We start from the raw sequence: 25,385 nt of genomic DNA, 5'->3' as shown, positions 1-25,385 counted from the left end.
AAGCAGTTTTTAAAAGGAGCCTGAATTCAAAAGTCTGACTTTATCTTTATCGAAGGCTTTTGGCAATGTTGAAGAAATCTTCTGGGAGAAATGTAATAAACATTTCTTGGAGGGACAGCATAGAGTGCAAACATCTCAAACGTGATTCACTTACATTTTCTGAACAATGCTTTTGCCTACTCTGAGCTGTTGGTTCCAGTATTTGGAGTTCTCATGACAGAAAGGCAAGACCACTTCCAGATTCTTCTCCTCCATGACCACCCTAATATTGTCTATGCACTTGCTTTGCACAAACACTTCTTCCTGTGATAGAACCCGAACCCGAAATCAATGAATACAGACAACACAATAGCACTTGAACTTTTGACTTTACTATTTTTCCTCAAACAAACAGGTGATAAAACACTGTGTTCAAAGAAAAATGCATAACTCCCTTTTGTCTTCTTTCACAGAGTACCAGAAAATGTAAACAATACTTAGCTTGAACTTCTGAGTCCTCATCATTTTTCTTTTACCAGCCTTTAGAACAACATTTGTTTGTTTATGCCAGCATTTTACGACATAAAAAATAAAACAAGCAAACGGTCTGAGGCATTTATATAAAGTTTTCAGATTCTGATACAGGCTTGCATCTGCATCATTTTTAGTCTGACAAAGAGAAACACTGCTTTAGGTAGTGGGTCATGTGGGTGTATAAGTGGTTTGTGGACTGGCCGGATAACCCGTGGTTCTGGTCAGAGTACCACTGAAACACAAAGAAAGAAGATTGTTTTATTCCTGTAGCCACAAAATGCAATTAGCTTGGACTTTTTTGTGCTCTCAGGACCTGATAATATTTCTATTATGGGGAAATTCTATCTAAGAACACTCCAATAAATAGAATAGCTTACATGTAAATATTTACAGCAGGAAGATTTAAAGAGTTTTCATTAACCTCCACTACTGCTTCACATGCTTTAAACATATTTTAGATCTCAGTGGCTGAGCCCTCGCAGCATCCAGCATCCTGGCGGATCAGGATCAGGAATTAGAGTTTCCAGAAGTGATGCACTGGGTTTGTTACTTTGCTTCTTTGGAGCATGGTTTTCTCATTTGAAAAACAAAGGGGCTGGATTTGATTTTCCCTAAGAATCCTTGTAGCTCAAAAATTTCATGAGGCTTTCAGCCTGTGAATCTAATTCCTCTCTGTTGCAGAAAATCCACAATATAATGTATTCACATATAACCATAAATACCCTTTATAGGAGTTAAAAATAGCATTAAAAAAGTGAAAGTATTATAATTTATTGTTGGAGAGATGCCACTAAGATTATTGCTTTCACTGAATAAAGGTAGCAGTAGTCATAATGTAATAACATACATTTACTATGTTGAATTTACTTTGGGGATCACAATAAAAAAGGTCAGAGAAAGCTCATCTCACTCTGTACATTTAAAAAAATGATATATAATAGTTGTAGATCTTTTAGGGGTACATGGATATTTTGATGGCTGAATCAATGTGTAATGATCAAATCAAAATAACTGAAATATCCATCACCTCAAACATCTTTCCTTTATGTTGGGAAAATTGTAATTATTCTCTTCCCACTACTTTGAATTATACAATCAATTATCGTTGACCATAATTTCCCACTGAACTTATTTTTTTCTATCTGTGTTTTTGTACCCCTTAACCAAATTCTTATACCCCCTCCCCATTTACTTCCCAGAAGGTAAGTTTTTTAAAACAAATCTTGAAAAGATGGGGGTCTCCTTTTCGGGGTTCTTGTTCAACATAAGCAATCGAGGGAGCGTTTGTGAGAGGAAAAGGTAGCTACCAAGAATCTTCCCCCTCCCCCGCCCACTTGCTGTGGCTTTTACCTTATTTTCTTTTCTGGTTCCATTTCTCATTTCTCTTGCAACCTGGATTTTACATTTGGCTCATTCATTCATTCACTCACTCAGTAAGAAGCTGAGCATCTGTGATAGGCCAGGTGTATGCCAGTGGATGAGAATACATAGGTGAAAAGTTCTCTAACCCCCAGTGGAGCCATATGATTTCAGGGAGCCTTAGAGGTTTGTGATGACATTCTGGAACCGCTTCTTACTGAACAAACAGAATCTTCTAGCTGCTTAAAGATGCTCAGGTTTTGCAGGGACTCTAAGCATATAGTTACACTTATGTACACAGGATTTCAGAACTACTGGATGTCTGAACTAGAAGATCGTTTAATCTTGTGAACTCCTTTATTTTACATGACTCAACTGGGAACATGAGAGGTGATGTGGTTTGTCTCAGGTCTTTCAGGAGTTAAAGAAAGATCCAAGATTCATTTGTGAATGTTCTGCCTACCCTATCCTGCAGCCTCTTTGTCAGATTTTACTTTAAAAGTTTAAAAAAATAAAAATATGAACCCCTCCTTTTAGTTTGAGGGTCTAAGGCCATGAACATGAGTAAAACAAAATTATGTACCATTGCTTGGAAATCCACTTGTGCATTAACCAGAGCTTTAGCAATCTGTGCTGAGTTTTGAAAGTGCACATTATCTGCAACAAAGAGAGAGAGAGTTAAAGTGCTGCTAAATACCAGAAAGCATAGAGTGACAATGTACTGCCTGGAAATGAACACCAACAATTATCTAGTCATGCATTTGACATTGTCAGCAGTGAGTAATCACACTCAGATATGGAAATGTCCCTGACTCTTAGGTACTGACCCTGAGCATAGGCATAGGAGGATGCTTAATGTTTCTTAAACAAAGTGATGCTGGCTCAGTATTTTTATGTGTAAGAGTCTTGCTTAAACCTCACCATCTGCTGTTCCGTGGATGAGAAGATAGTCTACATTTCTGAAATATTCTGCTCTTGCCATCACAGTTGAATTCTGGAAAAGAGAAAAAAATTAACATTTTAGTTGCTGCAAGTTCTAATAGAAAACTAGCTAAATCATTGTGCAATGGACTTAGCACCAATACTGAAATTATGTATTGCTTTGGTTGATAAATATTTAAGAGTCAGAGCAACACATTTTCATCATCATTTGCATTACTTCCATCTGATTCTTAGTTTGAAAAACTGAAAGTTTATGTGTCATATGTTACATATGAGTGAGACCTTAGGCATAAATGATGCCCGCTCAAGCTGTGTAGGGGTTGGGGGTGGGGAGGAAGATTGGGAAAAGAGAGGTTAGGGAAGGGAGGATGGGAAAAGAAAGAACAGAATCCAAAAGGAGTAAAATCCTTTCTAGTGATGTGTTTTGCAATTAACAAAAGATTGTATTTGTTTGGGGACCCAGAATTAAAACTGTAAACTCTGAACTACTGCTTTAAAATTATTTAGCCTCTTGGAAATTAATTAATAACCTAAATAAAATGGCAACACTTACTTTATAGTGCTTAAGATTATCATCCTTTGTTGGGAGACCCATGAATCTCTCTGTGTAGATAGACGCTATAAAATACATAAGAATACATTGGTTGCATGTGATGCATGTCCTTTCATTAACCAACAAGATCTTCTAGTTTAATAACTGTTTCTCTATTTTCCCATCTTGAGCTCTTGAGGTATATTCTTGCTTTACTTTGTTATAATGATTGGCTTCAAATAATATGTGTCATCTCTGCAATTTGCCTCAACGTGATTAGAGAAGTACGAAGGAAGAGATTATGGAAACAGGAGCATCTAAACATTTTCTTTCTGTGATTAGTCTTAATATTTTTCACTCCTACTCTATAGGGGCAAATACTGAAGTAGGAATGACCTGTAGAATGGTCTCAATATATTTTAAAGAAAATCACAAAACCAGCCATCTTTAGGACTTTTACTGATACTTCATCTAAAATGAAAATATGTTCCCCAGATCCACTCCCCCTACACACACACATAGATGCACACACTTTTTTTCTTAATCAAGATCCCCCACAAGTCACAATTGGTTTATTTCTACCCCAATACAGAGGAGACAATCTGATAAAGCTAATTTTTGTATAATTATTAGAGTTCCTTCCAAATAATCATCCTGCATTTATTTAATGATAAAAATAGGCACACACAGGAGTATTTCTCCAGTAAAGTTTTTGTGACTTCGATTTCTGGAGCAATGGAGCTGGCAATTGCTAACTGTGGCACGGAGGTGAATTGCTTGGCCTCTGGCCTGACCGTACAGAAGATGTGCTTAAAAGCCAATTATGCTGTAGCTGTGTGCCTGCAAAAACAGAGTTAGCTCTGATTTTAAAGACTTGGTTCGGCAGGGAGTCAAGGTTTCTGGGAGAAAATAAGATATAGCGAATTATGAAAGAGGCTTTCCTCACTCTTGAGATTTCTTTGATTGTTACAACATGTTTATAATGAATGATATAAACAACTTTGTTTATAGATTATATTTTCTCCAGTGATGTTGGGGTGAATTTTACTGCACAATCCATTTTCCTAGCAACATCAAATATAGAGTAATTATGTGTTAAATGCTTTCACAGTAATATTTATGAATGTTGCCATACCGTAATATTCCCAGCTGGAGACTGGAGCCACTGCTATCCCACATTTGAAAAGACCAGTTCCAGATGCAAGGGCCAGTGATGAAATGTATCCTCCATAGGACTGTAGAGACATTGTTACGAATCAGACCCAGATTTACTTTCATAAGCTTTCTTCCATATGTTTATAGAAACTACTCACAATCCAGATCGAAGGGAGCTGGAGAATATGGCTAAGGGTGAATTAAATGTCTGTCTTGCATGCTCGGCAGCAAGCTCCAGAGAAATGACCAGACATTTTGGTCATTTCATCCCTAATATATTAGAAATGCTTGGTGTGCTGATCAGAACAGACTCTCTTAAAACATGGTAGGAGAAGTTTAAGAGATAGATAGAATTGCAATTTCCTTTTGCAAAAAAAAAAATTATCCTTTTTTCTTCATATCTTTCCAACTAGGACCTTGCTGGAACAAAAACTGGATTTGACTTGAAAGAGATGCAGGGAAAAAAAAATTACCAAAATTCAAATGAAAGATACGTCCTCACAGTTTGCAAAAGTCCTGTGAGGCAGAAAATGTATCTATGTATTTACTTATTTACTTCCACAACAGAATACCAAAGGATGGCCATGAGAACCTTTTGGATAATTTAAGACATGGCCATCGCTGTGTATGATGTACTGGTACATGTTCTGCTTTAAGGATTTCTGACATAGCAACTCAAAGAAGGAAAAGTCATCGGTATCTTTAAAAACCTTATATTTCTTCCGGCAAATTTAAGGAAAAGGAAATAAATACAAAACAGGATGCAAATTGCAGAGTCAGGAGTAGGTTTAGCTCTCATAGATTTCCTTCTCCAAGGACTAAAGAGGTGATTCAGAAATGGGATCCTGTTAACAGAAAGAGATCTCTGCCCATGTCACTTGGAAATTTGAACCTTTCCTTAAATATGAAGAAATTAACAGGGCATCCAAATAAGGTTGCATTGCCTCGTGAGAAGCAAATTTGGTCTGTACAAACACGCTGTAAGAGAGGTGCTTCTCCTGGGAACGTGGACTAAGCAGTTGTCTGGGACATGGACCAAAAAAAATGTGTGCACTAGATTAGGAAGTGATTCTCAGTGTTTATTCTTGCCCTGATGCAAGAACGTCTCTAAAAATCATAAGGGGACAGCGTGACTCTCCAACTAAAGCCATACCTTGTTTTAAGGACCTATGACCATAGATCTCTGGGAATCACTTCCCTCAGATCAAGACAGATCATATCTTCTTTCCAGAGAAAGTCACTCTTTAGAGAGGGAGAATGAGTGAGAGAGAGGGAGAGAGATGTAAACAGACATGGTGCTGGTAATAGGTCAGTGGCAGGGGTCTATTTTTAATTCGGGAAATGCATGGAATGGGAGAATCAGCTAAACAATCTTGCTGAATCTAACAGTTAAATGAAGAATTCTCAAACTAATTTACGGTTTTATATTTCTAGCTCTGGGGAATTTTATTGAAGACCTTTAGCTACAAAACGCAGAATAAAAGAGGGGGCTCCGATTGTACCATGGACTCTTTGCTATACTTGGAGGAGAACTGAACCATGTTTTAATAGGGGAAAAGTATATTTTAAAAACAGAAGATACACTTTGGGTTTGAAAATCTTTCTTGCAAGTGAAAATTCTCTGTCTGGTTTAAACTTTCACTTATAATTTAAAAAATGACTTGTTTTGATTAGCAGGTTTGCAGCAACTTCTGCTGAAATGGAAGGGCTTTCCTTCCTTCTTAATTTCAAGTTCAAGTGAGAGCAGAGTAACCCTGAGACCTTTAGAAAAAGAATTATTATCGTTTATGGTTTTATTGGCAAAGTATGTTTACTACAAATAAAAATACTGGGTCCTTTCCTACACTCCAGAGCAGGAAATATAGTGAGACTTGAGATTAAAATAAAAGACTTTGCATATCGTGAAAAGGTTTTTGAACATTTCTGTTGAAAACCTTAGGGATGATTAATCTGTATCTATTCAGTGATTAGGTGATAGTGCTATATTTAAATAAATTTTTCCTGTTTTCAGAATGAATACAAATTTTCTGCGGGAATTTGTAAGAGCAAAAGCAATGGTATCAGCAGCACAACAAAAGAAGGTGTACTTTAAATTCTCGGGCAGCTTGGAAAAGCTATTCCTATTGTAGAAATGAAGAGGGGGAAAAGAGAAAACCCGAGTTGACTTTTTCCTGCCCCCCCCTCCATGAGTGGGGCTCCCAGGCAGAGTGGGTGGCTGTTGCAAGAAAAGAACCCACAGAGCAGATTGGCCATGAGAATTCTGGAATTTTGTCCTTTGCACTTAGACGCCTTGCCATTTTGTTTAAATGAAGGATATCTTTAAAAACATTCTTAGAAGGGCACAGGATTTTGAAGGAGGGTTTACGAAACACTCTTATTTGAGGCATAATGCACACTGGAACATTTTACCTATAGGCAATAATAATAACTAGCTAACATTTATGTGGTCAGGGTTATTGCAGTGGCCTTTGTGGTCTCACACAATCTGTCTCCCTTCTCCCACCTCATTTCTCCCCTTCCTTTCTCTTCCCCTTGCTCACTGGCTCTCTTGATGTTCTTTGAACTCTCCAAGCATGATCTGGCCTCAGGACGTTTGCAAATGCTGTGACCTTCTGCCTGGAATGCTCTTTCCGCAGACATTGTCATGCCTCACTTCCTCTCCTCTTCAAATGTCACCTCAAATGAGCCTTCTTTGCCGTTCGGATTTAAAATCGTACCAACCTGCGCCATTCCTCTTTTTGTTTTGTCTTTTTCCATAGTGCTTAATGTCATTTAACACTCTCTATATTTTACTAATTTATCTTGTTTATTGTCGTTCTCCCCAACCATTCCCAACTCTGTGAGTGTAGATATTTTTGTCTGTCTTGTCAATGAATGTATGCCTATCACTGAAAATAAGGCCTGAGATACATAGGAATGGAATAAATATTTGCTGAGTATGTGACTTTGTTATTTCTTCATCTAATCCTCACAGTGTCTCGGTGAGGAAATTATTGCTGCATTTCACAATGAGGAAACTGAGGCTCAGAGTAAACTTAGAGTTGCTATGGAGTCAGTAAGCAGCAGAGCTGGGACTCAAACCCAGGGCACTTGACTCAGTAACCCACGCCCCTTCCTCTGTATCCCTATACTTAGGGCAACCTCTTTTGGGGAAACTATAAGTTTAGAGTCTAATATAGTCTCATTAGAGGTGCATTTGTCCTACTTTTACATCGTTGATCACACATAGCAATTCAAATTACTTATAATTAGTCACTGGGAGAGAAAGGAACTAAGATTAAATCATGAACTAATGCTTATTCAACACCACCTGGCTAGGCCTATATTAACAAAGCGAAGCCCAGAAATGAGGCTGTTATTCTAATAATTTAGGCAAAAGCCTCGCTGCTCTTCAATTGTCAGAATAATTGTGTTGAGTTTTCTTTGCATATCAGGATTTTGCAACTCTGACACTATTAACAGTTTGGGATGGATAATTCTTTGTTATGGGGGTTGTCTTGTGTATTATAGGATGTTTAACAGCATCCCTGGCCCCTACCCACTTGATGCCAGTAGCACTCCCCCAGTGTGACAATTAAAAATGCGTCCAGACATTGTCAAATGTCCCAAGGAGCAAAATCACCCTGGTTAACAACCACTGTCATAAACAAATACTTCTTAGGCACTGTGGTGGGCATGTAGTGAATATTTATCAAGCAGCTAAAACCAGGGTTAGTGGGCTTTGTTTTTTGTGAGCCAGAAAATGAAAGGAGAAGATAAAAGGGTTTCTTCTCCATTTCTTGAACTCAATAATGGGGGGTAATGTGGGATTTGGAGATTATTGACCAATTGACTCCAGAAAATTTTGTCTGGGTGGGTATGATGTATTTCCCTGACCACTATACTAAGACTTCATGGAAACACATATGTTTTTCCCTAATATAAAACACAATAAGAGCTAAGTAACCCTCATGGTAATTTTCAATGTCTTTCTCTTTTCCATCTCCAATTTGCCAGAGGTCCCTGCTTATTACATTGTATAAGAGCATACAGAGCTATGACCTCTTTTAACTGCTACTTCCCTGCCTAAATCAGGCCTTTTATATCTGTTTCCAGTATTACTGCTCTCCTAGTCCCTTGTCCCATCCTCTCCCCACATGTCAGATTATCCTCCACTTTGCAGTCAAGATGATCTTTCTAAGACACCAAAACCATGACCTATTGACTTCAAAAGCACCTTACAAAGTGGTGTCCATAGACAACATTGTCAATATGTGTTCTGGGATGGTGGAGGAATAAGGAATTGTGGAATCAAATACTTTTTGGTAATACTGTGTTAAACAAAACTTGACAGTTTTCTTTACCAGTCTTCATAGAGCCTATGTACACTATTACATAGAATTTGTGATTTGCCAAATTATTAGACCATAGAACATTTTCCTGGTACTAGTGGGACACATTTGAGGGGATACATGGATTTATAGGATTAAAGTCAGTTTAAACAACATCATAGATGCTTGATGTGGCCAAGCATTGTGCTAAACAAACACAATTCTAGCTTTGTGCTCAGAAACAAAGCTAAAATGAGACACAGTCCGTTCCTTTGATGAACCTACATTCTTATGGGAGAAACTAACTAGACAGATGAAGATAATACATGATAATTACTACAAGAGAAATACAAAGAGCTACTGGAGCACAAAGAAAATAATATCTGTGTTGACTCTTAAAGAGCAAGTGTAAGTTATCCATTTGAAAGTGAGGAAGAGGTGGGGAATGGAAGAAGAGAATGGATGTTGAAGATGTGAGAAACAGCATGTACAAAACATGGGAACAAGGAGGCATGGATATAATTTAAATTACTCAAGGCACAGGGAGAAGTGGCAAGAAATGAGAGTGGAAAACTAAGCTGGAGTCAGATTGCCAAGGGCTTTGCATGCCAAGAAAGGTGTCTGGGCTTTATGTTGCAGGCAATGCAGAGTCCTATAAAACACATAAGCAGAAACGCCACATAGTAAAAATTGTTTTGGAATGATATTTCATTAACCACATTGGATCTTGTGAGACCAAAGCAGGAGGATAGTTAAGAAGCAAGTAGAATAGTTAAAAGATGCCACCCAACCTGTCCTCCACGGACCCAATCATCAGCATTACCTGTGGTCTTGTTGGAAATGAAGACTCTTGGGCCCCACCCCAGAAGCACAGACTCAGAATCTCTGGTGTCTTAACAAGCTCTCCAGGTGATGCTTGTGGAAGCTAAAGTTTGAGAATTTCTGGCTTAAATTATAAATGAAGAACCTCAAACTAAGGCAGTGTCAGTAGCGATGATGAGAATAGACTTTGAGGTTTAAAGGTAGAATTGACAGAACTTACTAATGAATGGAATTTTGAAATCAGGGACAGGGGAGGTTGAAAACAGCTCTCAGCTTTCTAATTTGGGTGAATAAGTGTGTGGAGAAGGCTTAATGAAGATTAAGTCTTGTTTTAATATAGACTTTAACAAGTTTACCTTAGGTGTAAGTTAAGTTTGAGGCCCAGGTGAGATGTGGGAGAGGTGACCAAAAGGCATTTGAAACATGGAGCACAGAAGAGTGTGCTGGTGGCAGGGATCTGGAAGTCATCATCATCTTTGACGTCACAAGGTTTGCCAAAGGAAAGGAAGACTAATGAGGGTCAAGGCGAGATCCAGACCCAGAAAAACACCAATATTTAAATAATAAATGGAGGCCTGGTATGGTAGCTCATGCCTGTAATCCCAGTACTTTGGGAGACCGAGATGGGTGGATTGCTTGAGCCTAGGAGTTTGAGACCGGCCTGGGCAACATGGCAAAACCCTGTCTCGAAAACAAAAGAAGAAATATTAGCAGGGCTTGGTGGCATGTGCCTGTAATCCCAGATACTTGAGAGGCTGACGCAGGAAAATTGCTTGAATCTGGGAGGTGGAGGTTCTGGTGAGCCAAGATTGTGCCACTGCACTCTAGCCTGGGGGCAGAGACAGATTCCGTCAAAAAAAAAAAAAAAAAACCCCAAAAAAAGTATATTGATCATAGAGTCACAGAACAATGAAGGGAAAGATGTCACAGCCATGCACACAGCCCCTCCCCTTTAGGTGGACTAAAAGCCTGTCTATTATCTGTATACCTACTTATCCAGACTCATTTCCTATACTTTCCTCAAGATACTTTAGAGTTTTCAAGTTTCAGGCATCCCTGGCCAGCTCAGTCTCCTGGTGTGTAGCATGCTCTTTAACTCAGGTCCTGGGCAATGCGGTTTTCCCTCTGCCTGGAATGCTCTGTTCCTCAGCTATCTTTACCAATCTCAAATGCTAACTTATTTTGGAATCCTCCCTTAGCTCCACAGTCATAATTATCCACTCTTGTCCCCCTGTACTCTACAGCAAGTTGCATCTCTCTTAACACTTGGAACATTGCTGAGCCATTGCTTATTTTGTTGTTGTCTGTTCCCCTACAAGAGGCCTAGGACTATGACTTACCCATCTTTTCATCCCCTAAGGAACCTAGTACAAGACCTTGTAGAAAATGTACTACATGGATGAAAGAATGAACAAGTTAGTGATTAGACAGATGGATTCATAAACATATGTTAAACATGAAGAACTGATTAAAAAACCCAGTATAGTATTAAGGTCTTTATCTACATACTGGTTCCTTCTGCTCAGATGTTATATCATGTGGCAGCCCATTTCTTAGTTTCTTTGCTCAAATTTGCTCTCAGAGTCGACCTCACAGTTACCACCATGTTGGAAAGTAAGCAATTGAGGGGTGGGGGTTCTAATGTACTATTTCAGTTCCATTTGTCCAACTAGATGTGGTGTGAATCTATTATTGAAGAATTTCAGGCTGATAGGGATATATTTTTGGGTGATGAGTGGGTTTTTAGAAAATCATCCCACGTAGATGGTTTTCTACCAAACTAATACCTAGAATGCTATAAATAAAATGAAAAGTTCTACTTTATGGTTATTTCAAAGCCTGCAGCAAAAGCAAAGTCCAAGTCTAAGAGAAATGTTAATGATTACATGTATATGTTCAACTTAAAATTAGAATCTTTCAAGGATTTGTTTTAGGAAATTTTATAAAAATGGATGATAGGGAAGGTATTCTCTGAACTATTTCACTATAGAAATATTTCATTTATTTCTACTCATTTGAATTTTATTCTGTTTAGATATTTAACATTTGATAGTTTTAAGAAGGACCAAATGGCTTGAAGTAACAACTTTCTTCAAATTCCTAACAGCTCTTCATCTGGACACTGAGCTGAGTGGAGCTGAATCCTGCAGATTCCCTTCAATATCGGGTTTCATTCCCTTCTTCTCCTGGTGCAGGCCGCTCTCAGAGAAAACAGCCAAGAAAAACAACCCAGGCACAAATGGCTGCAAATTGACTTGCAAATGTACAAATTCAGACCAAAGAGTGAAACAGGAAATCTTCTTCGAAGGGTAATTATCATAATTTATAATGGGCAAATCTAAGCTCTTTCCAATATTTTTCTAAACTTTCCAGTGACTTCATTGCCCATAACTGATAAGTTTTGCCACTTCTTTAAATGTGTATTTTCAAAATATGCACAGCTCCTCAAATGTGAGAAGTCTTCTCCACGACCTATAATTAGGAAACTAAATAGTACTTCTCTCCAGTTAGACAAACGAACATTCCATCTAGTAAAATAATTTGATTGCCAAATAAAAAGAAGCAAAATCAAACAGCTAAGATATGACTGCTAGGCTAGGTAGGAAAGAATTTATATTCTGAAAGTTCCTGTGATTTGAAGTTGTAGCTCAGATTTTTATAAAAGAGAAATACAAAATAAGAGATATATATTTAACTCTAAAATAACAAAGGAATTTAAACCTCTGATAGATATGGTTCAGTTCAGTATGCTATAATCTAGTAACAAAGGCTTAAGTAAAAATATGTCGATTATGAGTTAACTTACTGTACAGGGAAGAAAAGATTGAAAAAAAGAAACAAACACTTAAAACCACCACTTTGAAGCCCAGATTATCCAAATTGACTGTTTCCATTGACAGATTAAATTATGTTGCAACATTAACATTTCATGAGAAACCTTCTAAACGAACACTTCAGAAAATGATGATTGCTGAATGAATAACAGGCATAAAAAACATAAAACAACTCACCCAGCCCCATATGGCTATTCTTTTTTCATCAATGAAACCCATTTCTATGAATTTTCTAAAGTAAAAGAAACAAATTTTTAGAATGTTAAGTGTGTACACATGACATTTACTTCATTACACAAGCATACTTAATCCAAAAATTTAATAGACATGCTGCATTTTCTTTGTTTAAACACATGCATGATAAGGCTGCATTTACAAATAATTAAAATAATATTATCATGTTTTCTGCAAAGAGATAAAAGGAGCCTCTTAGACTCTATTGTACAGTTATTGAGTGGTAATCTCAGAGCTGTAAGGCCTAATTGTGGGAGGGTACCTGAGACTCACAGAAGCCAAGATACCAGTTCATAGTAACACAGGAAGTAGCAGTACCATTGAGCAGGACCAAATTTCCAAATTCCCAGCTAGTGGAACAAAGGAGTTTGTTCTTGCTGCTTTAAATTGTATTAATTTCTTATCACCTTGTTTGTTTAGTTGTTAATGATAATCACCATTTTATTTTGAGTGACATTTGAGAGAAATATACAACCCTCTTCCATTTTGTACTTAGGCATCCTCAATTCATCATATATGGGGCAATTACACGTATCTTTTAAAATATGGAAATAATTCCTTTTCAGCTCCATCGCAGAAGAGCATCCATTTGAAAACTATTTTGAAAATAAGTTTTTCCTTAGGAGCAAGGGGCTATGCTGAAGGACAACCTTTAAAAAGTCATGGGAAACCCTCAAAATTGAAGGTTTCAAGTTAATTTCTATCATATTCCCCTGAGGGCTGGTGTTCTAGAGCAACTGTGATTTATCTGGGGATTGGTTTGATAAAAACTACAGAAAATTTCAGAGAAATAGAAGCCGGAGTAGAATGTAGCAAACTGGATCAGCCATTGCAGAAGCCACTGTATACAACAGTAACAGGAAGGAGGGGAGGAGACCAAAGGGAGACACACAGTCCCAGAAAAACACCGCATTCTTGTTCCATTCAATTACTGTTAATGACCTTTCTCATCAGTTCTTCTCTGGAAGTAGAACTGAGTGATTTTCATTACTTGAATAATGTAGTTTCTTAAAGGGATTTCACAGCAACCATTTCACTCTTGCATTGATTCAACATGCACGTTTCCGATGCATAGAGGAGTTGGGCAAATGCCCGGGACAAACAGATGGGAAGAGGCCCCGTTAGTCACAGCTTACCCGACACTGATTCTGAAGGACACTGAGGAGTCTACAGAGAAGAAATGCAGTAGCAAACGGAAAGTTGCTACCTGTGTGGATACTGCTCATGATATAGCAGAGAAAACGTGCAGCAAATTGTGGCACTTGAGCAATTGTTGCACAAACTTCAAAAAACCAAATGAAAGAAGAGAAGGTTCACTTTCTTGTTAAAAAAAATAATCTTGCTAGTAGTGCTTGAAGACAGTTCTGAGCCATAAAATCAATCGTGATTTTATGATTTCCCAGAAGCTAGCAATCATACTGCCTTACATCTGGGGTAAAAAGCAAATAACAGGTGATACATGGGAACAGGAAACTCTTAACAGCTCTCTTCCTAGGTTTATTCTGAAAGGATGACATTCACAGGAAATGATAGTGCAATAGTTAACATGGAAATGAAACATTAACGCTAAATGTGGCAGGACTAGGTTAAAGGTTAGCTAGATAAGCTCAGCACTTCCAGACCAAGGAGGCACTATAAAATTCATCTTCAAATTCTGAAGAGTTTCCCAGAGGGTTGTAAATACTGTTGATAATGTGGCTATATCAACAAAATGTCAGTAATAAATAAAAAGGATGTTTTTCTAATTTTGGAGCCTGGATTGAACTTTATAATTTTTCTCTCATAAAAATGGCCCGAAGCAAAGGTAAACTTGGAATCCTAGTGATCGATTATTATCCTATTTTTGAAATATTCTTATTGATACCATCTATAAAAGCATGATAGAATATTTCATCTCATATAATTCTTCCCCACCACTAACCCTCCAGTTATATAAAATTTTAAAGTTGTGGGAATATAAAAAATTCCAAATATACTCCAAATGAGCAAAGTTGCCCTTATAACCACCAAAGTTTTAAGGGTCTCACACATGTACCATTTGGAGAGAAGCCTAAAGAAAGCAGGTTCCAGTCTCCTTTATGCTTGTGGCTTCACAAGCATCTCTTCTGAAGCATTTTCTTTCATATAGACAAAAGTTATAAGATGATATAACTTCTTTTTTCCCCTACTTTGCTTTGTTTAAATCTATTTGTTGGCCTTGAGCAGTATTTACTGTTGTTTCCAAATACGTACGTACAATTTTCTTTTGGTATGTCAAAAGCTTAGCCAGATTGCATTTTATAAAAGATTCAGGGGACAAATTTTATTCTCTGAGAGGAAATTTAAGGAAATTTAAGTGGAAGTATTATAATCTCAATTCCCCAGGTCAGGTATTCAGTGTCTGATTCCTAAAACACTTCCTTAGGAGGTATATTGATTGACTAATTCCCAGGATTATCATTCTAAGTCTATCCTGTTTAACTTTTGTTTTCTCAAAGCATTGGATTATAAGGTTTCCTTTGCACTGTTGCATAAGAATGATTTCAAGCAAAAACCAAGGCCAGCTCATCATCTGTCATCACTACTGTTGTTTATGGGCTTTGCATGGGACCACACAGCGCCCATGTTCTCTGGGGTGTTTAATAAGAGTATGATCTAACAAAAATGTTGTCCCTTCAGAGTGTAGGTGGCTTATTCACTTTTACCAGATTGTAAGCACACTGAAAACAGAGATTGTAAATTGCACAATTTTATACAGGGTGTACTGCAATGGCATGTATTAATACTAACATTAATATGTTAACATAGATATGTTGTTGAATGGCTGAGTAAATGGGTGAACATATGTTTTCCCTGTAGGGAAAGCAGGAAGACTTTCTTTGAATTGCATCCTAAAAATGGCTCAGAGAAAGTAAAGGTATCTGATTACCATCTCTAGTCCATCTTCAATTCTAAATGCCAAAGACAAACTAGTATTACTGTGAAAATCAGTAAAAGCTAGAATTCATGGCTTTGTGTCCTGTATGTTGAACATCATGGCTCAGGTTTAATGTTTCATTTCATCCAAGCAAAATATTGAGAAGCTATTTCTTCTTAGGTTCAAATGGTGCATTTGTGGTGGTAAACAAATGCATAAAAGTATAATGATATATTTTGTTGTTACTGATGGGTTTTGATGAGGATGATGACGAAGACAATGGTTTTTTAACCAATGCCAAAAGAAACCACTTTTTACCTTTTTCAACTTTGGAAAAGATCTAATTAAATTACCAATGAAGCATAATTGTCATCTCTATTTTCATATAGTTCCAGGATTACATGTCCTTGATGTTTATTGTGTGGTTTAAATTCAAATAGATGTGAGGCATGGTGCTAAAAAAAGTTCCTCATGGAATTAGGCTATAATTCTGAGAATTGTGTTAATATTCTCATTAAGACACATGACAGCCTTTATATGAGAAACTGATATCTCAGTGAGGTTTTTCTATGAACTATCTTCTTCAAACAAGTTAATAGTTGAAAGGCCAAAAGTCTAAATCCATAAGAAAGAGGGAGCTTCCAGAAATTGAGTGATAGCTACAGATTTTAGTATTAGTAACCTACTTACTAATTTGTCGTACTGTACTCAGATAAACTTTATTTTTTATTGAACATTTTGTGTGCTCATAGCATGAAAAAAACCTTGAAAATGTATGAGTTATGGACATCTTTATATTTTTAAAAATAATTACTTGTGAGTCTGATCTCTTCTGCTTTGATTAGAGACAAAAATATAGAAAAGTGTTGTCTAGGCCTGGCTCCTGGCTGTTAAATATCATCTTAGTTCTGCATGTTGTAGAGAAATAATTAAGTGTCAGTGACATTAAGGAGATAAAAAATGTACTAAAGAAATTTCCAAATTGCTGTGTGCCTGTGAAACAGTGTTTGACCTTCAGCTCCGCACATGCACATATATTCATGACTAGAGTGCAATTAGCCTACCTTTTAGATTTATGAACTATTATTCTCTAGCTTCACCTATTCATAACATAATAACAGAAACCCAACAACTATAGAGACATTGCAAGAAATATTTGCACTGTGTTTCTAAAGAAGTCACAATTTTGATACCTATATAGTCCTGTTTCAGAAAAAAAATGATTAAACCATAAACCATGTTTGAAAATATAGTTGTGAAGAAATCAGATTATGAATCTGTCTGTCCCCTAAATGTTTTCATGATATAATTTCTGTTGTGTAAAATGACTAAGATTTGTCAAATGAAAATAGGCAAACACTTTTATGCTGCCATGGCTGACTGATAGCTAGTTTAACCACAAATGAATGCCTAACATCTAAAAGTCTGCAGTGGTGATAAAATCTGGAGCTGTTTCTAAACTTATGAAGTAGAATCCACAATGCTTGAACAAATTCAGATATTTGTTTTCCTGAAGATCATCATTAGAGTTAAAAGTTTCTCTATCAGTTGTTAAGTAATGGAACTAAATTAAAAGATATTAGAATGAATGACAACACATCAAAAGAGGTTGTCATTTAGCACTTGAAATCATTTTTCTACACATTTATTAGCTCTCTTCCATGAATACTTTTATTCCATATTTGGCAAAAATACCCCTTTAAGATTACTGATAGTTTTAAACCAAGTTAGAAAGAGAGAGAGAAAAAAGAATAAGTCATTAAGAATGGAGAAACACAATAGTGATTGCATGACTTTTGTTGAATGTTGACATCGCTTGAATGAGAAGGTGCTCACCTGACAGCTGTAATCTGGTCTTCAACTTCATAAACACCCAGCTTTCGATACACTGCATACAGAAATTTGTCACCTTGGAAAGCTGTTCCTCGCCCATCCACCAAGGCAATGACCATCCCTTCCTTACTTGCAAGATAAGATATCCAATTAACAGCAAATACAGACCTCACACTCTGACTGCAGGGACCACCATACCTAAAGGAAAAAAAAAAATCTTTGATTCTTTTATAAAACTAAATTTCCCATCTTTGCCAAGCATTGCTTCTAGTAATTCCCAGTACAATTATGTGATAAAATAACAATGGCGTTAGAACTGGCTCAAAATCAAGAGGAGTCCAGGCTTTTCCCAGAGGTTTGCTACAAGGAAGTTGTTTTGGGACACAGCCTCTCCTATTCCCCAAAACGGATACATCTAGGGTTGGCATTTCAAGGAATATGTGTGGGTTTTTCGTCATTTCTGCCACCTGCCACTTGCTAAAAGCAGACATAAGATATACTAAAAAAAATGCTTGGTGTTTTAAGCAAATTGTGTGTAGGTCAGCACTGATTTTGGGTGTGATTCCACTAAATGTATTCTATTCCTTTATTTCATTTCTAACTCAATTACATAAGACGTGAAGATGATTTACAATATTTTTTGGCTGCAATTTCTCTATTTCAAAGGTATTCTGACACATTCGGCAAATTGCCATACAAAGGAAATTTGACACAGCAAATGCAAGCAAGTCCAGCTAAAATCTCAAAACTTCCTCAATCTATTTTAAATAGCCATATTTTATTTACTCTGATTAGTTGAGGAATATATAAAAACAGCATCAATAGGAACTGTTACCAAGGAGAATGGTTCATTCTATTTCATAAATGTGTATTTCATCTAACATATTTTCAGTAAATAGTTTTTACACCAAAGAAAATATTACATACACTTGAATTAGCAAGGGATACTTCTTTGATCTGTCAAATTGAGGAGGAAGAATCATCTTGTACCATAAAGCTTTGAAGAAAAAAAAAGAGAAAAATCTATATTCCACAGTACTCATAGCATCATTTATTGTCTTTAATAACAATATATACCATAAAATCAATTTACAACTACTGAATTGTTAAGAACTGAGGATATATTTAAAAGTAACTTTCATTTTTGTGTTTAATGTATAAATGACTAGAAATACTGAATTACTGTTTGTTCTAGAAAGACACACTTTAAAATTAAAATTAGATAAGTTCTTTTTAAAAAATGTCAATGTGGAAAGGAAGCTATTGAAAAGGTATACGATCAACCATATTCACAAACATATTAAAGATATTTAGTAAAACTAAATATCGTTAGAGTAAGATTATTTTAAATGAAATCCTGTAAGATTAATAGATGACAGAATTTGTACTCTGTTTACCCTACACTTTTTTAAAAGCAAGAAAATTGCTCAGCTTCATATCTGTAAATGAAAAGTTTTTTAAAAGATCTTACTAATTTCATCTACTTCAAGCTTCTTAATTTCCTCTTTAGGCAGCTGGATATTTTTCAGAGCATCTTCCAATTCCTTGTTTTCTTCCAGGATTTTAATTTCTGAAAAAAGTTAAATGTTCATTTTTAATCAATAGTATTTCCATGAACAATTTTTTCCTTAAAATTCCTTTGACTTCAATATGGGTGAAACTGAAACTGTGAAATGCTTGCTTAAGAAGTTTCATATTGACAAATGTATTTATAATCCAGGCTTTAGGGCAGATACAAGCTTATAAAGGACATCACATTTTAATCACTATCTCCTTAATTAATCCTAATGGCATCAAAACACATTTTGAGCAAAATCACAGGAGCAAAAATGTTTATTCAACCATGTTTTTCCATCTAAAACTGTTTTGTTTTTAAATTGAAAGCCATGACCTAAGTAGGTGACATTTCTTTTATCATATACTAAAAAAAAATGTAGTGGAAATACAATCTGGATTCCTGAGTCTTCAAATTTAAAATAATTAATTATGTAATTACAAAATTTGTTTTTTAATTTTCAGTGTATAAAGTTGAATATTATTTCTGTGATTTTTGAAATGTTTTTTTCTATCCTTTTCCTGTTGTACTAGATTAATATAGGATGTTCTCCCTTTTTTGGAAATTGAATTACTGTGTATGCTATTCTTTCAAATCCTTTCTCTCAAGATAGTTATATATCTGAGTAAGGCAACAATACATATATACACACAATATGCTCTTTTTCTGTCTTAAACCTTTAAAAATCTAAAAACTACTATTTATGCTTGAACACAGTTATATTTCACATCTTAATATTGAAAAGGAACAAATCCATTGATCTTCTGAATCTGTAGATTGGTGATAGATGCAAATAGGTTTCTAGCAATAGAGGGCTTTTTATAGACTTTATTTTGAACCTGAGATTGACATCAGCATCTTCTCTAGAAAAGTTAAGCTTTCAAATATGTGAAGTTCTAGCTTTATCTTTTAAAAGAGGGGCTGGATGACTTGTGAGATATGTTTATTGCTACAAAAGATGTCCATGGACTTCTTGTTTTTATGCCTTTTTGAAAGAGTGGTCTCTGAAGAGAGGGAGCTGGAGGAGTGCTTGTAACTATACTAAATTTGCCAAACCACTTCTCTTGTAACTCTCAGTTTTCATATACTCATGGCATTTTGCTCCAACATGTTATATTTAATCTTAGCACAAGTATAGATGTTTTGGGTATGATTTGTACAAGATACATAATGAATTTCACATTAACTTTGGGTAATCCATCAGGGAAGAGATACTATGACACCTTAAAAATTAAAACCAAAAAAGTAAAATGAATACGTAATTCTAAGTACAGTAGAGCCAACCCCTGCATTCTTGTGTGGATTCTGTGTGTGGAGCTGCCATGGATAAAGAGACTCCTGTGTGAACCAAGCACACAGAGTGGCTGATTGATTGACTGATTACTATTTGTATTATTTTACCTCAAGCACTAGAAGTGGGAGACAATATTTGGGTGTTGTCATGTTCTTATGGCTTTGACTTCTTCCCCATTCTGTTCTTAGCTGTTGAACTTTTTTGATACATGACTTAATGAAATGCCAAATTTAATCTAAATGCTTTTATGGTTCAGAGTTGCATTTTTATGGATAGTGAGTGGGCAATTTTTTCATCTCTTGGAGCACAAACACTATCTCACAGGGCTGTGGGGAGAGTGAGAGGTGGCAGCTGATTTCTCAATAAGGCTGTACATTAAAAATCTATAACCTAGCAAGGGGAGTACAGGTCAAACTGTACCTTTTACTCTTTCACCCATCACTGTATACTAAGTACCCTGCACACACAGTACCTAGTATCTGGCATGAAGTATATGCTCCATATGTATTTGTAGACCCTTCATTGTAATAAAATTGAGTTGTCAGAATGATGGATCTTATACTTGATTTCTTTTTGAATCGTTTTACTATCCCATATCGTTCATTAATTAAATTATGTAAAGAATCCATGGAAAGGCTGATTAATAGGGGCATGTCATGAATTGGTTAATTTTAACGAACATTTTATTTTCTGTGCCCAAAGCAACTAAAATTTAACTAGGCCCTCCCTGTCAATTCCAGCTCTTCTGGATTCCCACAGAATCTGGTTCAAGTATTACCTGCTATTTTCAAATAACTTCCCCCTCTTTGCAGGGAAAATAAAAACCATTTCATTATGTTCCAACTTTCATACAATTATACTAACAATTTCTTTATTCTCTCCCATCCTATCACAAGATGTTAATCTCCTCACCTCTCTCTGAACTGTATCCTCTCTCAACTTCTTAGGAACCTCCCTCCTCTAAGTTTTCAATCCATTTTTTCTCCTGATTTCCTCTATCAACATTTACTCATACTCAAATGTTTATCCTCTTTCAAAAACAGAATTAAACCTACAACAATCTTTTACAGCTTCCATCCCACCAATCCCCTCTTCTCATCACAGACCGACTGGAAATACTGCCTTTTTTAACTTACTTATGCAGACCTAATTTTGCTTTAATCTGGCTTCCACCTCCACTGCTCCACTGAAATGGCTCAGACCAAGCTAATGTCAATCTCCCTCTTGCTGAGTCCATTAATTTAGAGCAAGTCTTCCTTCACTCTCTGCAGCATCTGACACAGCTGATTATTTCCTCCTCCTTGAGCTCTTCTCCTCCCCTGCTTTCCACAATACCATACTCTCAAGTTTATCCCTCTCCTTCTGTTCCCTCTTGGTCTCCTCTCCAGGCTCATTTTTCTCCTTCCATTTCTCAAGTGTTGATGTTCCATACAGTTTTGTTGCAGGCTTACTCTCCACTAACTCCATCCACTCTTGTTTTGTCCATCCTGCTCATATCATCCACTTCCAAGGCCTTAGTAACCATGTGCTCCATAAACTAATGACTTTCATCATCTGGATCTTCTGGCATCCAGATCGAAAATGATGTCACTACAGAGCAGCTCCATTTAGATATCCCATCAGCCTCTCAAACTCAACATTTAAAACAAAATTCATCATCATCCCAAAGGCTGGTCTCCACAATGAGTCCTCTGTTTCAGTAAAAAAATCATTAATATCAAGCCAGTTATCCAAACAGCATCAACACCTACGTCATATTCATGAGTTTCAGGTTTGTGGTAGCTATCATTAGGAAACATTTCCTAACCCCTCAACCCAGATGAGCTGCTCTTCCTGTGTGCTTCCAGGCTTTCTGTAGCTCTCCTATCTTAGAACTTATGCCACTGTATCATAACTGCCCATTTCCATGTTCATATTCCCCATTTATTTATAACCTCATTGAGGACAAAGGACATTGTCTAACCTGGTATCCCTTTATTTTATAGATAGACCTAGGACCTAGCACAGTGCCTGGCTTAATGTGGTAGAAGTTCCATAAATATTTGTTGAATGGAGATTGCTGACACCAAATTCAATGTAAATAAGAGACACAGAGTCTGCTGCAAATCAGCAGCTGAACATTTACTGTTAAAAATACAAATTTTCAAACATAATTTAAGATGCACCGTATTAAAATCTTTGGGGAAGGCCTGCAAATCTGTATTTATAATGAATACAGCAGAGTAATTTCACATTAGGCAAGTTGTGGAACTGTGCTCTGAAAGAATTTGAATTCTGTTTTTTTCAGTTAGCACTTATTTAATTACGTCAGACATATCTGCGGTTGACACGAACACTACCTATTTTGTAAATAGTGAGTAAAGTAATAGAGCTTCAAAATCAGTACAGAGATTTGCCAGGAATCTAATAAGGATCTCAAGAAAGTAGAAATTCATGGTATGGAAAAAGAAAGGCTGGCTATTAATTTGCAGTCATCATAAAATGAGAATTATACACTGATAGTGATTTCTATTAAAACAAATCCTTGTCGACTTGAAATCAATCTCACTGACTGAGGTGGTCAAATGAAGAAATAAAACCTGTTATTCTTAAAAGTATTTCCTTATTAGACACAAGGTTTAAAAAAAAACCTTAATATGAAACTAAATTCACAGTCCCATAATTACAATGCCTATCCTGTCCAGAGTTCCTGAATCAACTCTAGTTTTTTTCTTATTATTTTCACCTATACTTGAGCCATTGAGCTGACAGCCAAACGAATCCCAAGGCAGTCTCCTGACTTGTCACCAAAGCTGTCCAGGGACAATCGCAGGCACGAGTGCTGAAGAAAGTGGCATCTGCCTCATTGTCCCTGGCCTCAAACAACTCCAACCTATAATGTTGCTTAATAGTAAATCAAAATATAATAGCCAGCAGGAAGAGTATCAGAACAATTAGACACTTGGACAACTCTGTTGAGAGCAAAAATGGTCGTCTTTGAGATGTGAACTATTTTGAACCCGTATCACAAATACAGGATACAGGAGGACTGCCTTAATAGCAGTTGAAAATGGAAAAAGCCTCCAAAGTTCAGGGCGTCCATACATGACAACAATGTGATGTAGCTGTTAAAACAAAAAAAGCTGACATGCCAGTCACCCTCTGCTCTGAAATGAAGAAGTTACACGTAGAATTTGTTTCCTGTTTGCGATGTTACCACACACACACACACACACACACACACACACACACACACACACACACAAACAATCCCCTACCCCCAACCCCCTGAGCAAAAAAAATCCTAGGAATTCTATTTTGGAAGGAAGATCGTACTGAATGTGCTAAGTTTTTTCCCAATTCTAATCTGTGCTTTTTATAAGGCTGATTGGAGAAGATAGAATTAAACTCTCTGATATAACTCATCTGTGTTATGCCAGGTTCTCACTGCAAAGAATTATTAAATTTCATAGGATCATGTTTGACCCAAATAATATCCAAATCTGTGCAATAATAAGTTGTGTGATAACAGGATTCTGTTGCAGTTACCCTTGGTGTGGGAAAACTGTCCTGCTTTCTCTAGCGGAGTATCACAGAGATTTCAGGATTTCTTGAGACAAGATAAATAGCATGCAAGAGAGAGTACCTTGATCAGTGCGTCCATCATGAAGGGTAGAAATGGGGATGCCTGGGCCTGTGTGCAGGATGAAAACAAAATCATGGCTTAGTGTTAAAATAACACTTTGTTTTCAAGATGGGCTGCTGGTTGTATTTACGATTAGTGTCAAGTGCCAGTACATCTTTTAATTCTGCAGCTATTTTTTCCCCATAAAAAAGAAAACATCACTTTTAAGTTACATTTAAACAATACATGAGATGAAAGCCCACTCAGAGAACAGTTGTGAGAGAAGCCTTGCCTGTGCACTTTTCCAAGACTAATCCTGAATTGTTAATATCTAATTACACAAATGCACCCCAGAAGCTGCAATGACAAATGGCCTTCTGGGAAGATGTCATGCTGTATTGGGCCAGTTTTGGCTGTGTCTTTATTATCAAATAACCTTCACCAGTACCCAGATTGTATTTTCAATCTGGCTTCTTGGTTCAATGTTCAGTTTGTTTGGATGGGTAAAATCCAGTATTTTTTCCATGCAGTAATACATGCAGAAGTTTATATGGGATATACTTCCTTTAAAAATATGCTGTGGCAGGTCCCTGGGAAGCAGTTCTGGAAGGAAGTTTTGGGGGTGGTATTGAGATGCACACTTGTGGGTGAAGGGGAGGAAGAATAGGGCAGGGAAGGAAGGTGGAGGTCAGCACTGTCATATAAAGACCCCTAGATGACTTGTAGAGTTGTCTTCAGTCGGGCAACGAGGCTGGCCTTTAACCTCTAGCATGGAGCAGTCATTGGATGTGGTCTGGGAGAAGAGAAAACTCCAGTGTGTGGTGGGGGGAAGGTAGGAGTGGGGGGTGGTCAGCTGTGAGTCGTGAGCCACTAGCACTCTCAGCTGGAGAAATGAGCAAGTTAGTCCTGAAGATGGGGATGAAGGGATCTGGCTGGCACACCAGCGTCCACTACATAGTCCAACATGCATTCAGCTTCTCTATGCAGAAACTGGCCATTTTCACAAGACCTACAAATAATTAAAAACTAACTAATTATTCCTTACCTGAAGTACAGAATCAAATAATATCTGGAAGTATACCTTTTGAGCGTAAATTTCCTCAGGCACTCAATAGGTTAAAAGCAACAAATGTGGAGGTTGGGGGTAGATGTTCATTTGCTCTCCCCAGATACAGGTGAGGATGCTGCCTTCTGTGTGGAGGGAACCCATTAGAATAGCACGCTTGGCCCATGCAAAGCAGAGGAAAAATGAATTTTTTGTAGAGTTCTGAGAAGACTTGGGTATAAGTAGCTCCTTCTGTTTTGCTTCTGGCATCTTTCTGCCTGCAGAGAACACGCTTTTGATCTGTTCCTCAGTGATATACTTGTACCAGTGCCAGGCCCCATGGGGGAAGATTGTGGCTGCCCTGTTGTACCCATATTTGTGTAAGTATAATTCTGGGGTGCAATATTGGGTATTGGAAAGCCACACAGCTTTACCACATTTTCCAACTAGCCTTTAC

General features: G+C 36.9%; 1 protein-coding gene across 2 annotated transcripts in view; it reads right to left on the bottom strand.

The window, feature by feature from the left end:
- Positions 1–351: 351 nt before the first annotated feature.
- The window catches only part of FAP (fibroblast activation protein alpha), a 70,515-nt gene continuing 45,481 nt past the window's right edge, over positions 352–25,385 (bottom strand). For both annotated transcript variants that reach the window (XM_012440643.2, XM_012440645.2), the window contains 10 exons: positions 23,905–23,952; positions 18,902–19,000; positions 18,358–18,427; positions 17,434–17,628; positions 12,645–12,699; positions 4,482–4,581; positions 3,368–3,432; positions 2,794–2,866; positions 2,456–2,529; positions 352–745 (listed from right to left, as the gene is read on the bottom strand). In XM_012440643.2, the coding sequence (XP_012296066.2) occupies positions 644–745; positions 2,456–2,529; positions 2,794–2,866; positions 3,368–3,432; positions 4,482–4,581; positions 12,645–12,699; positions 17,434–17,628; positions 18,358–18,427; positions 18,902–19,000; positions 23,905–23,952 (881 nt within the window). In that variant the 3' untranslated portion in view covers positions 352–643. The remainder of the gene's footprint in view (positions 746–2,455; positions 2,530–2,793; positions 2,867–3,367; positions 3,433–4,481; positions 4,582–12,644; positions 12,700–17,433; positions 17,629–18,357; positions 18,428–18,901; positions 19,001–23,904; positions 23,953–25,385) is intronic.

This window comes from Aotus nancymaae, unplaced genomic scaffold, assembly GCF_030222135.1.
Source record: "Aotus nancymaae isolate 86718 unplaced genomic scaffold, 86718_ANA_hifiasm-v0.15.2.pri h1tg000029l, whole genome shotgun sequence".
In the NCBI taxonomy this organism is placed as follows: domain Eukaryota; kingdom Metazoa; phylum Chordata; class Mammalia; order Primates; family Aotidae; genus Aotus; species Aotus nancymaae.
The sequence above is the reverse complement of the archived record's forward strand: the minus strand, read 5'-3'. Positions and strand labels throughout refer to the sequence as shown.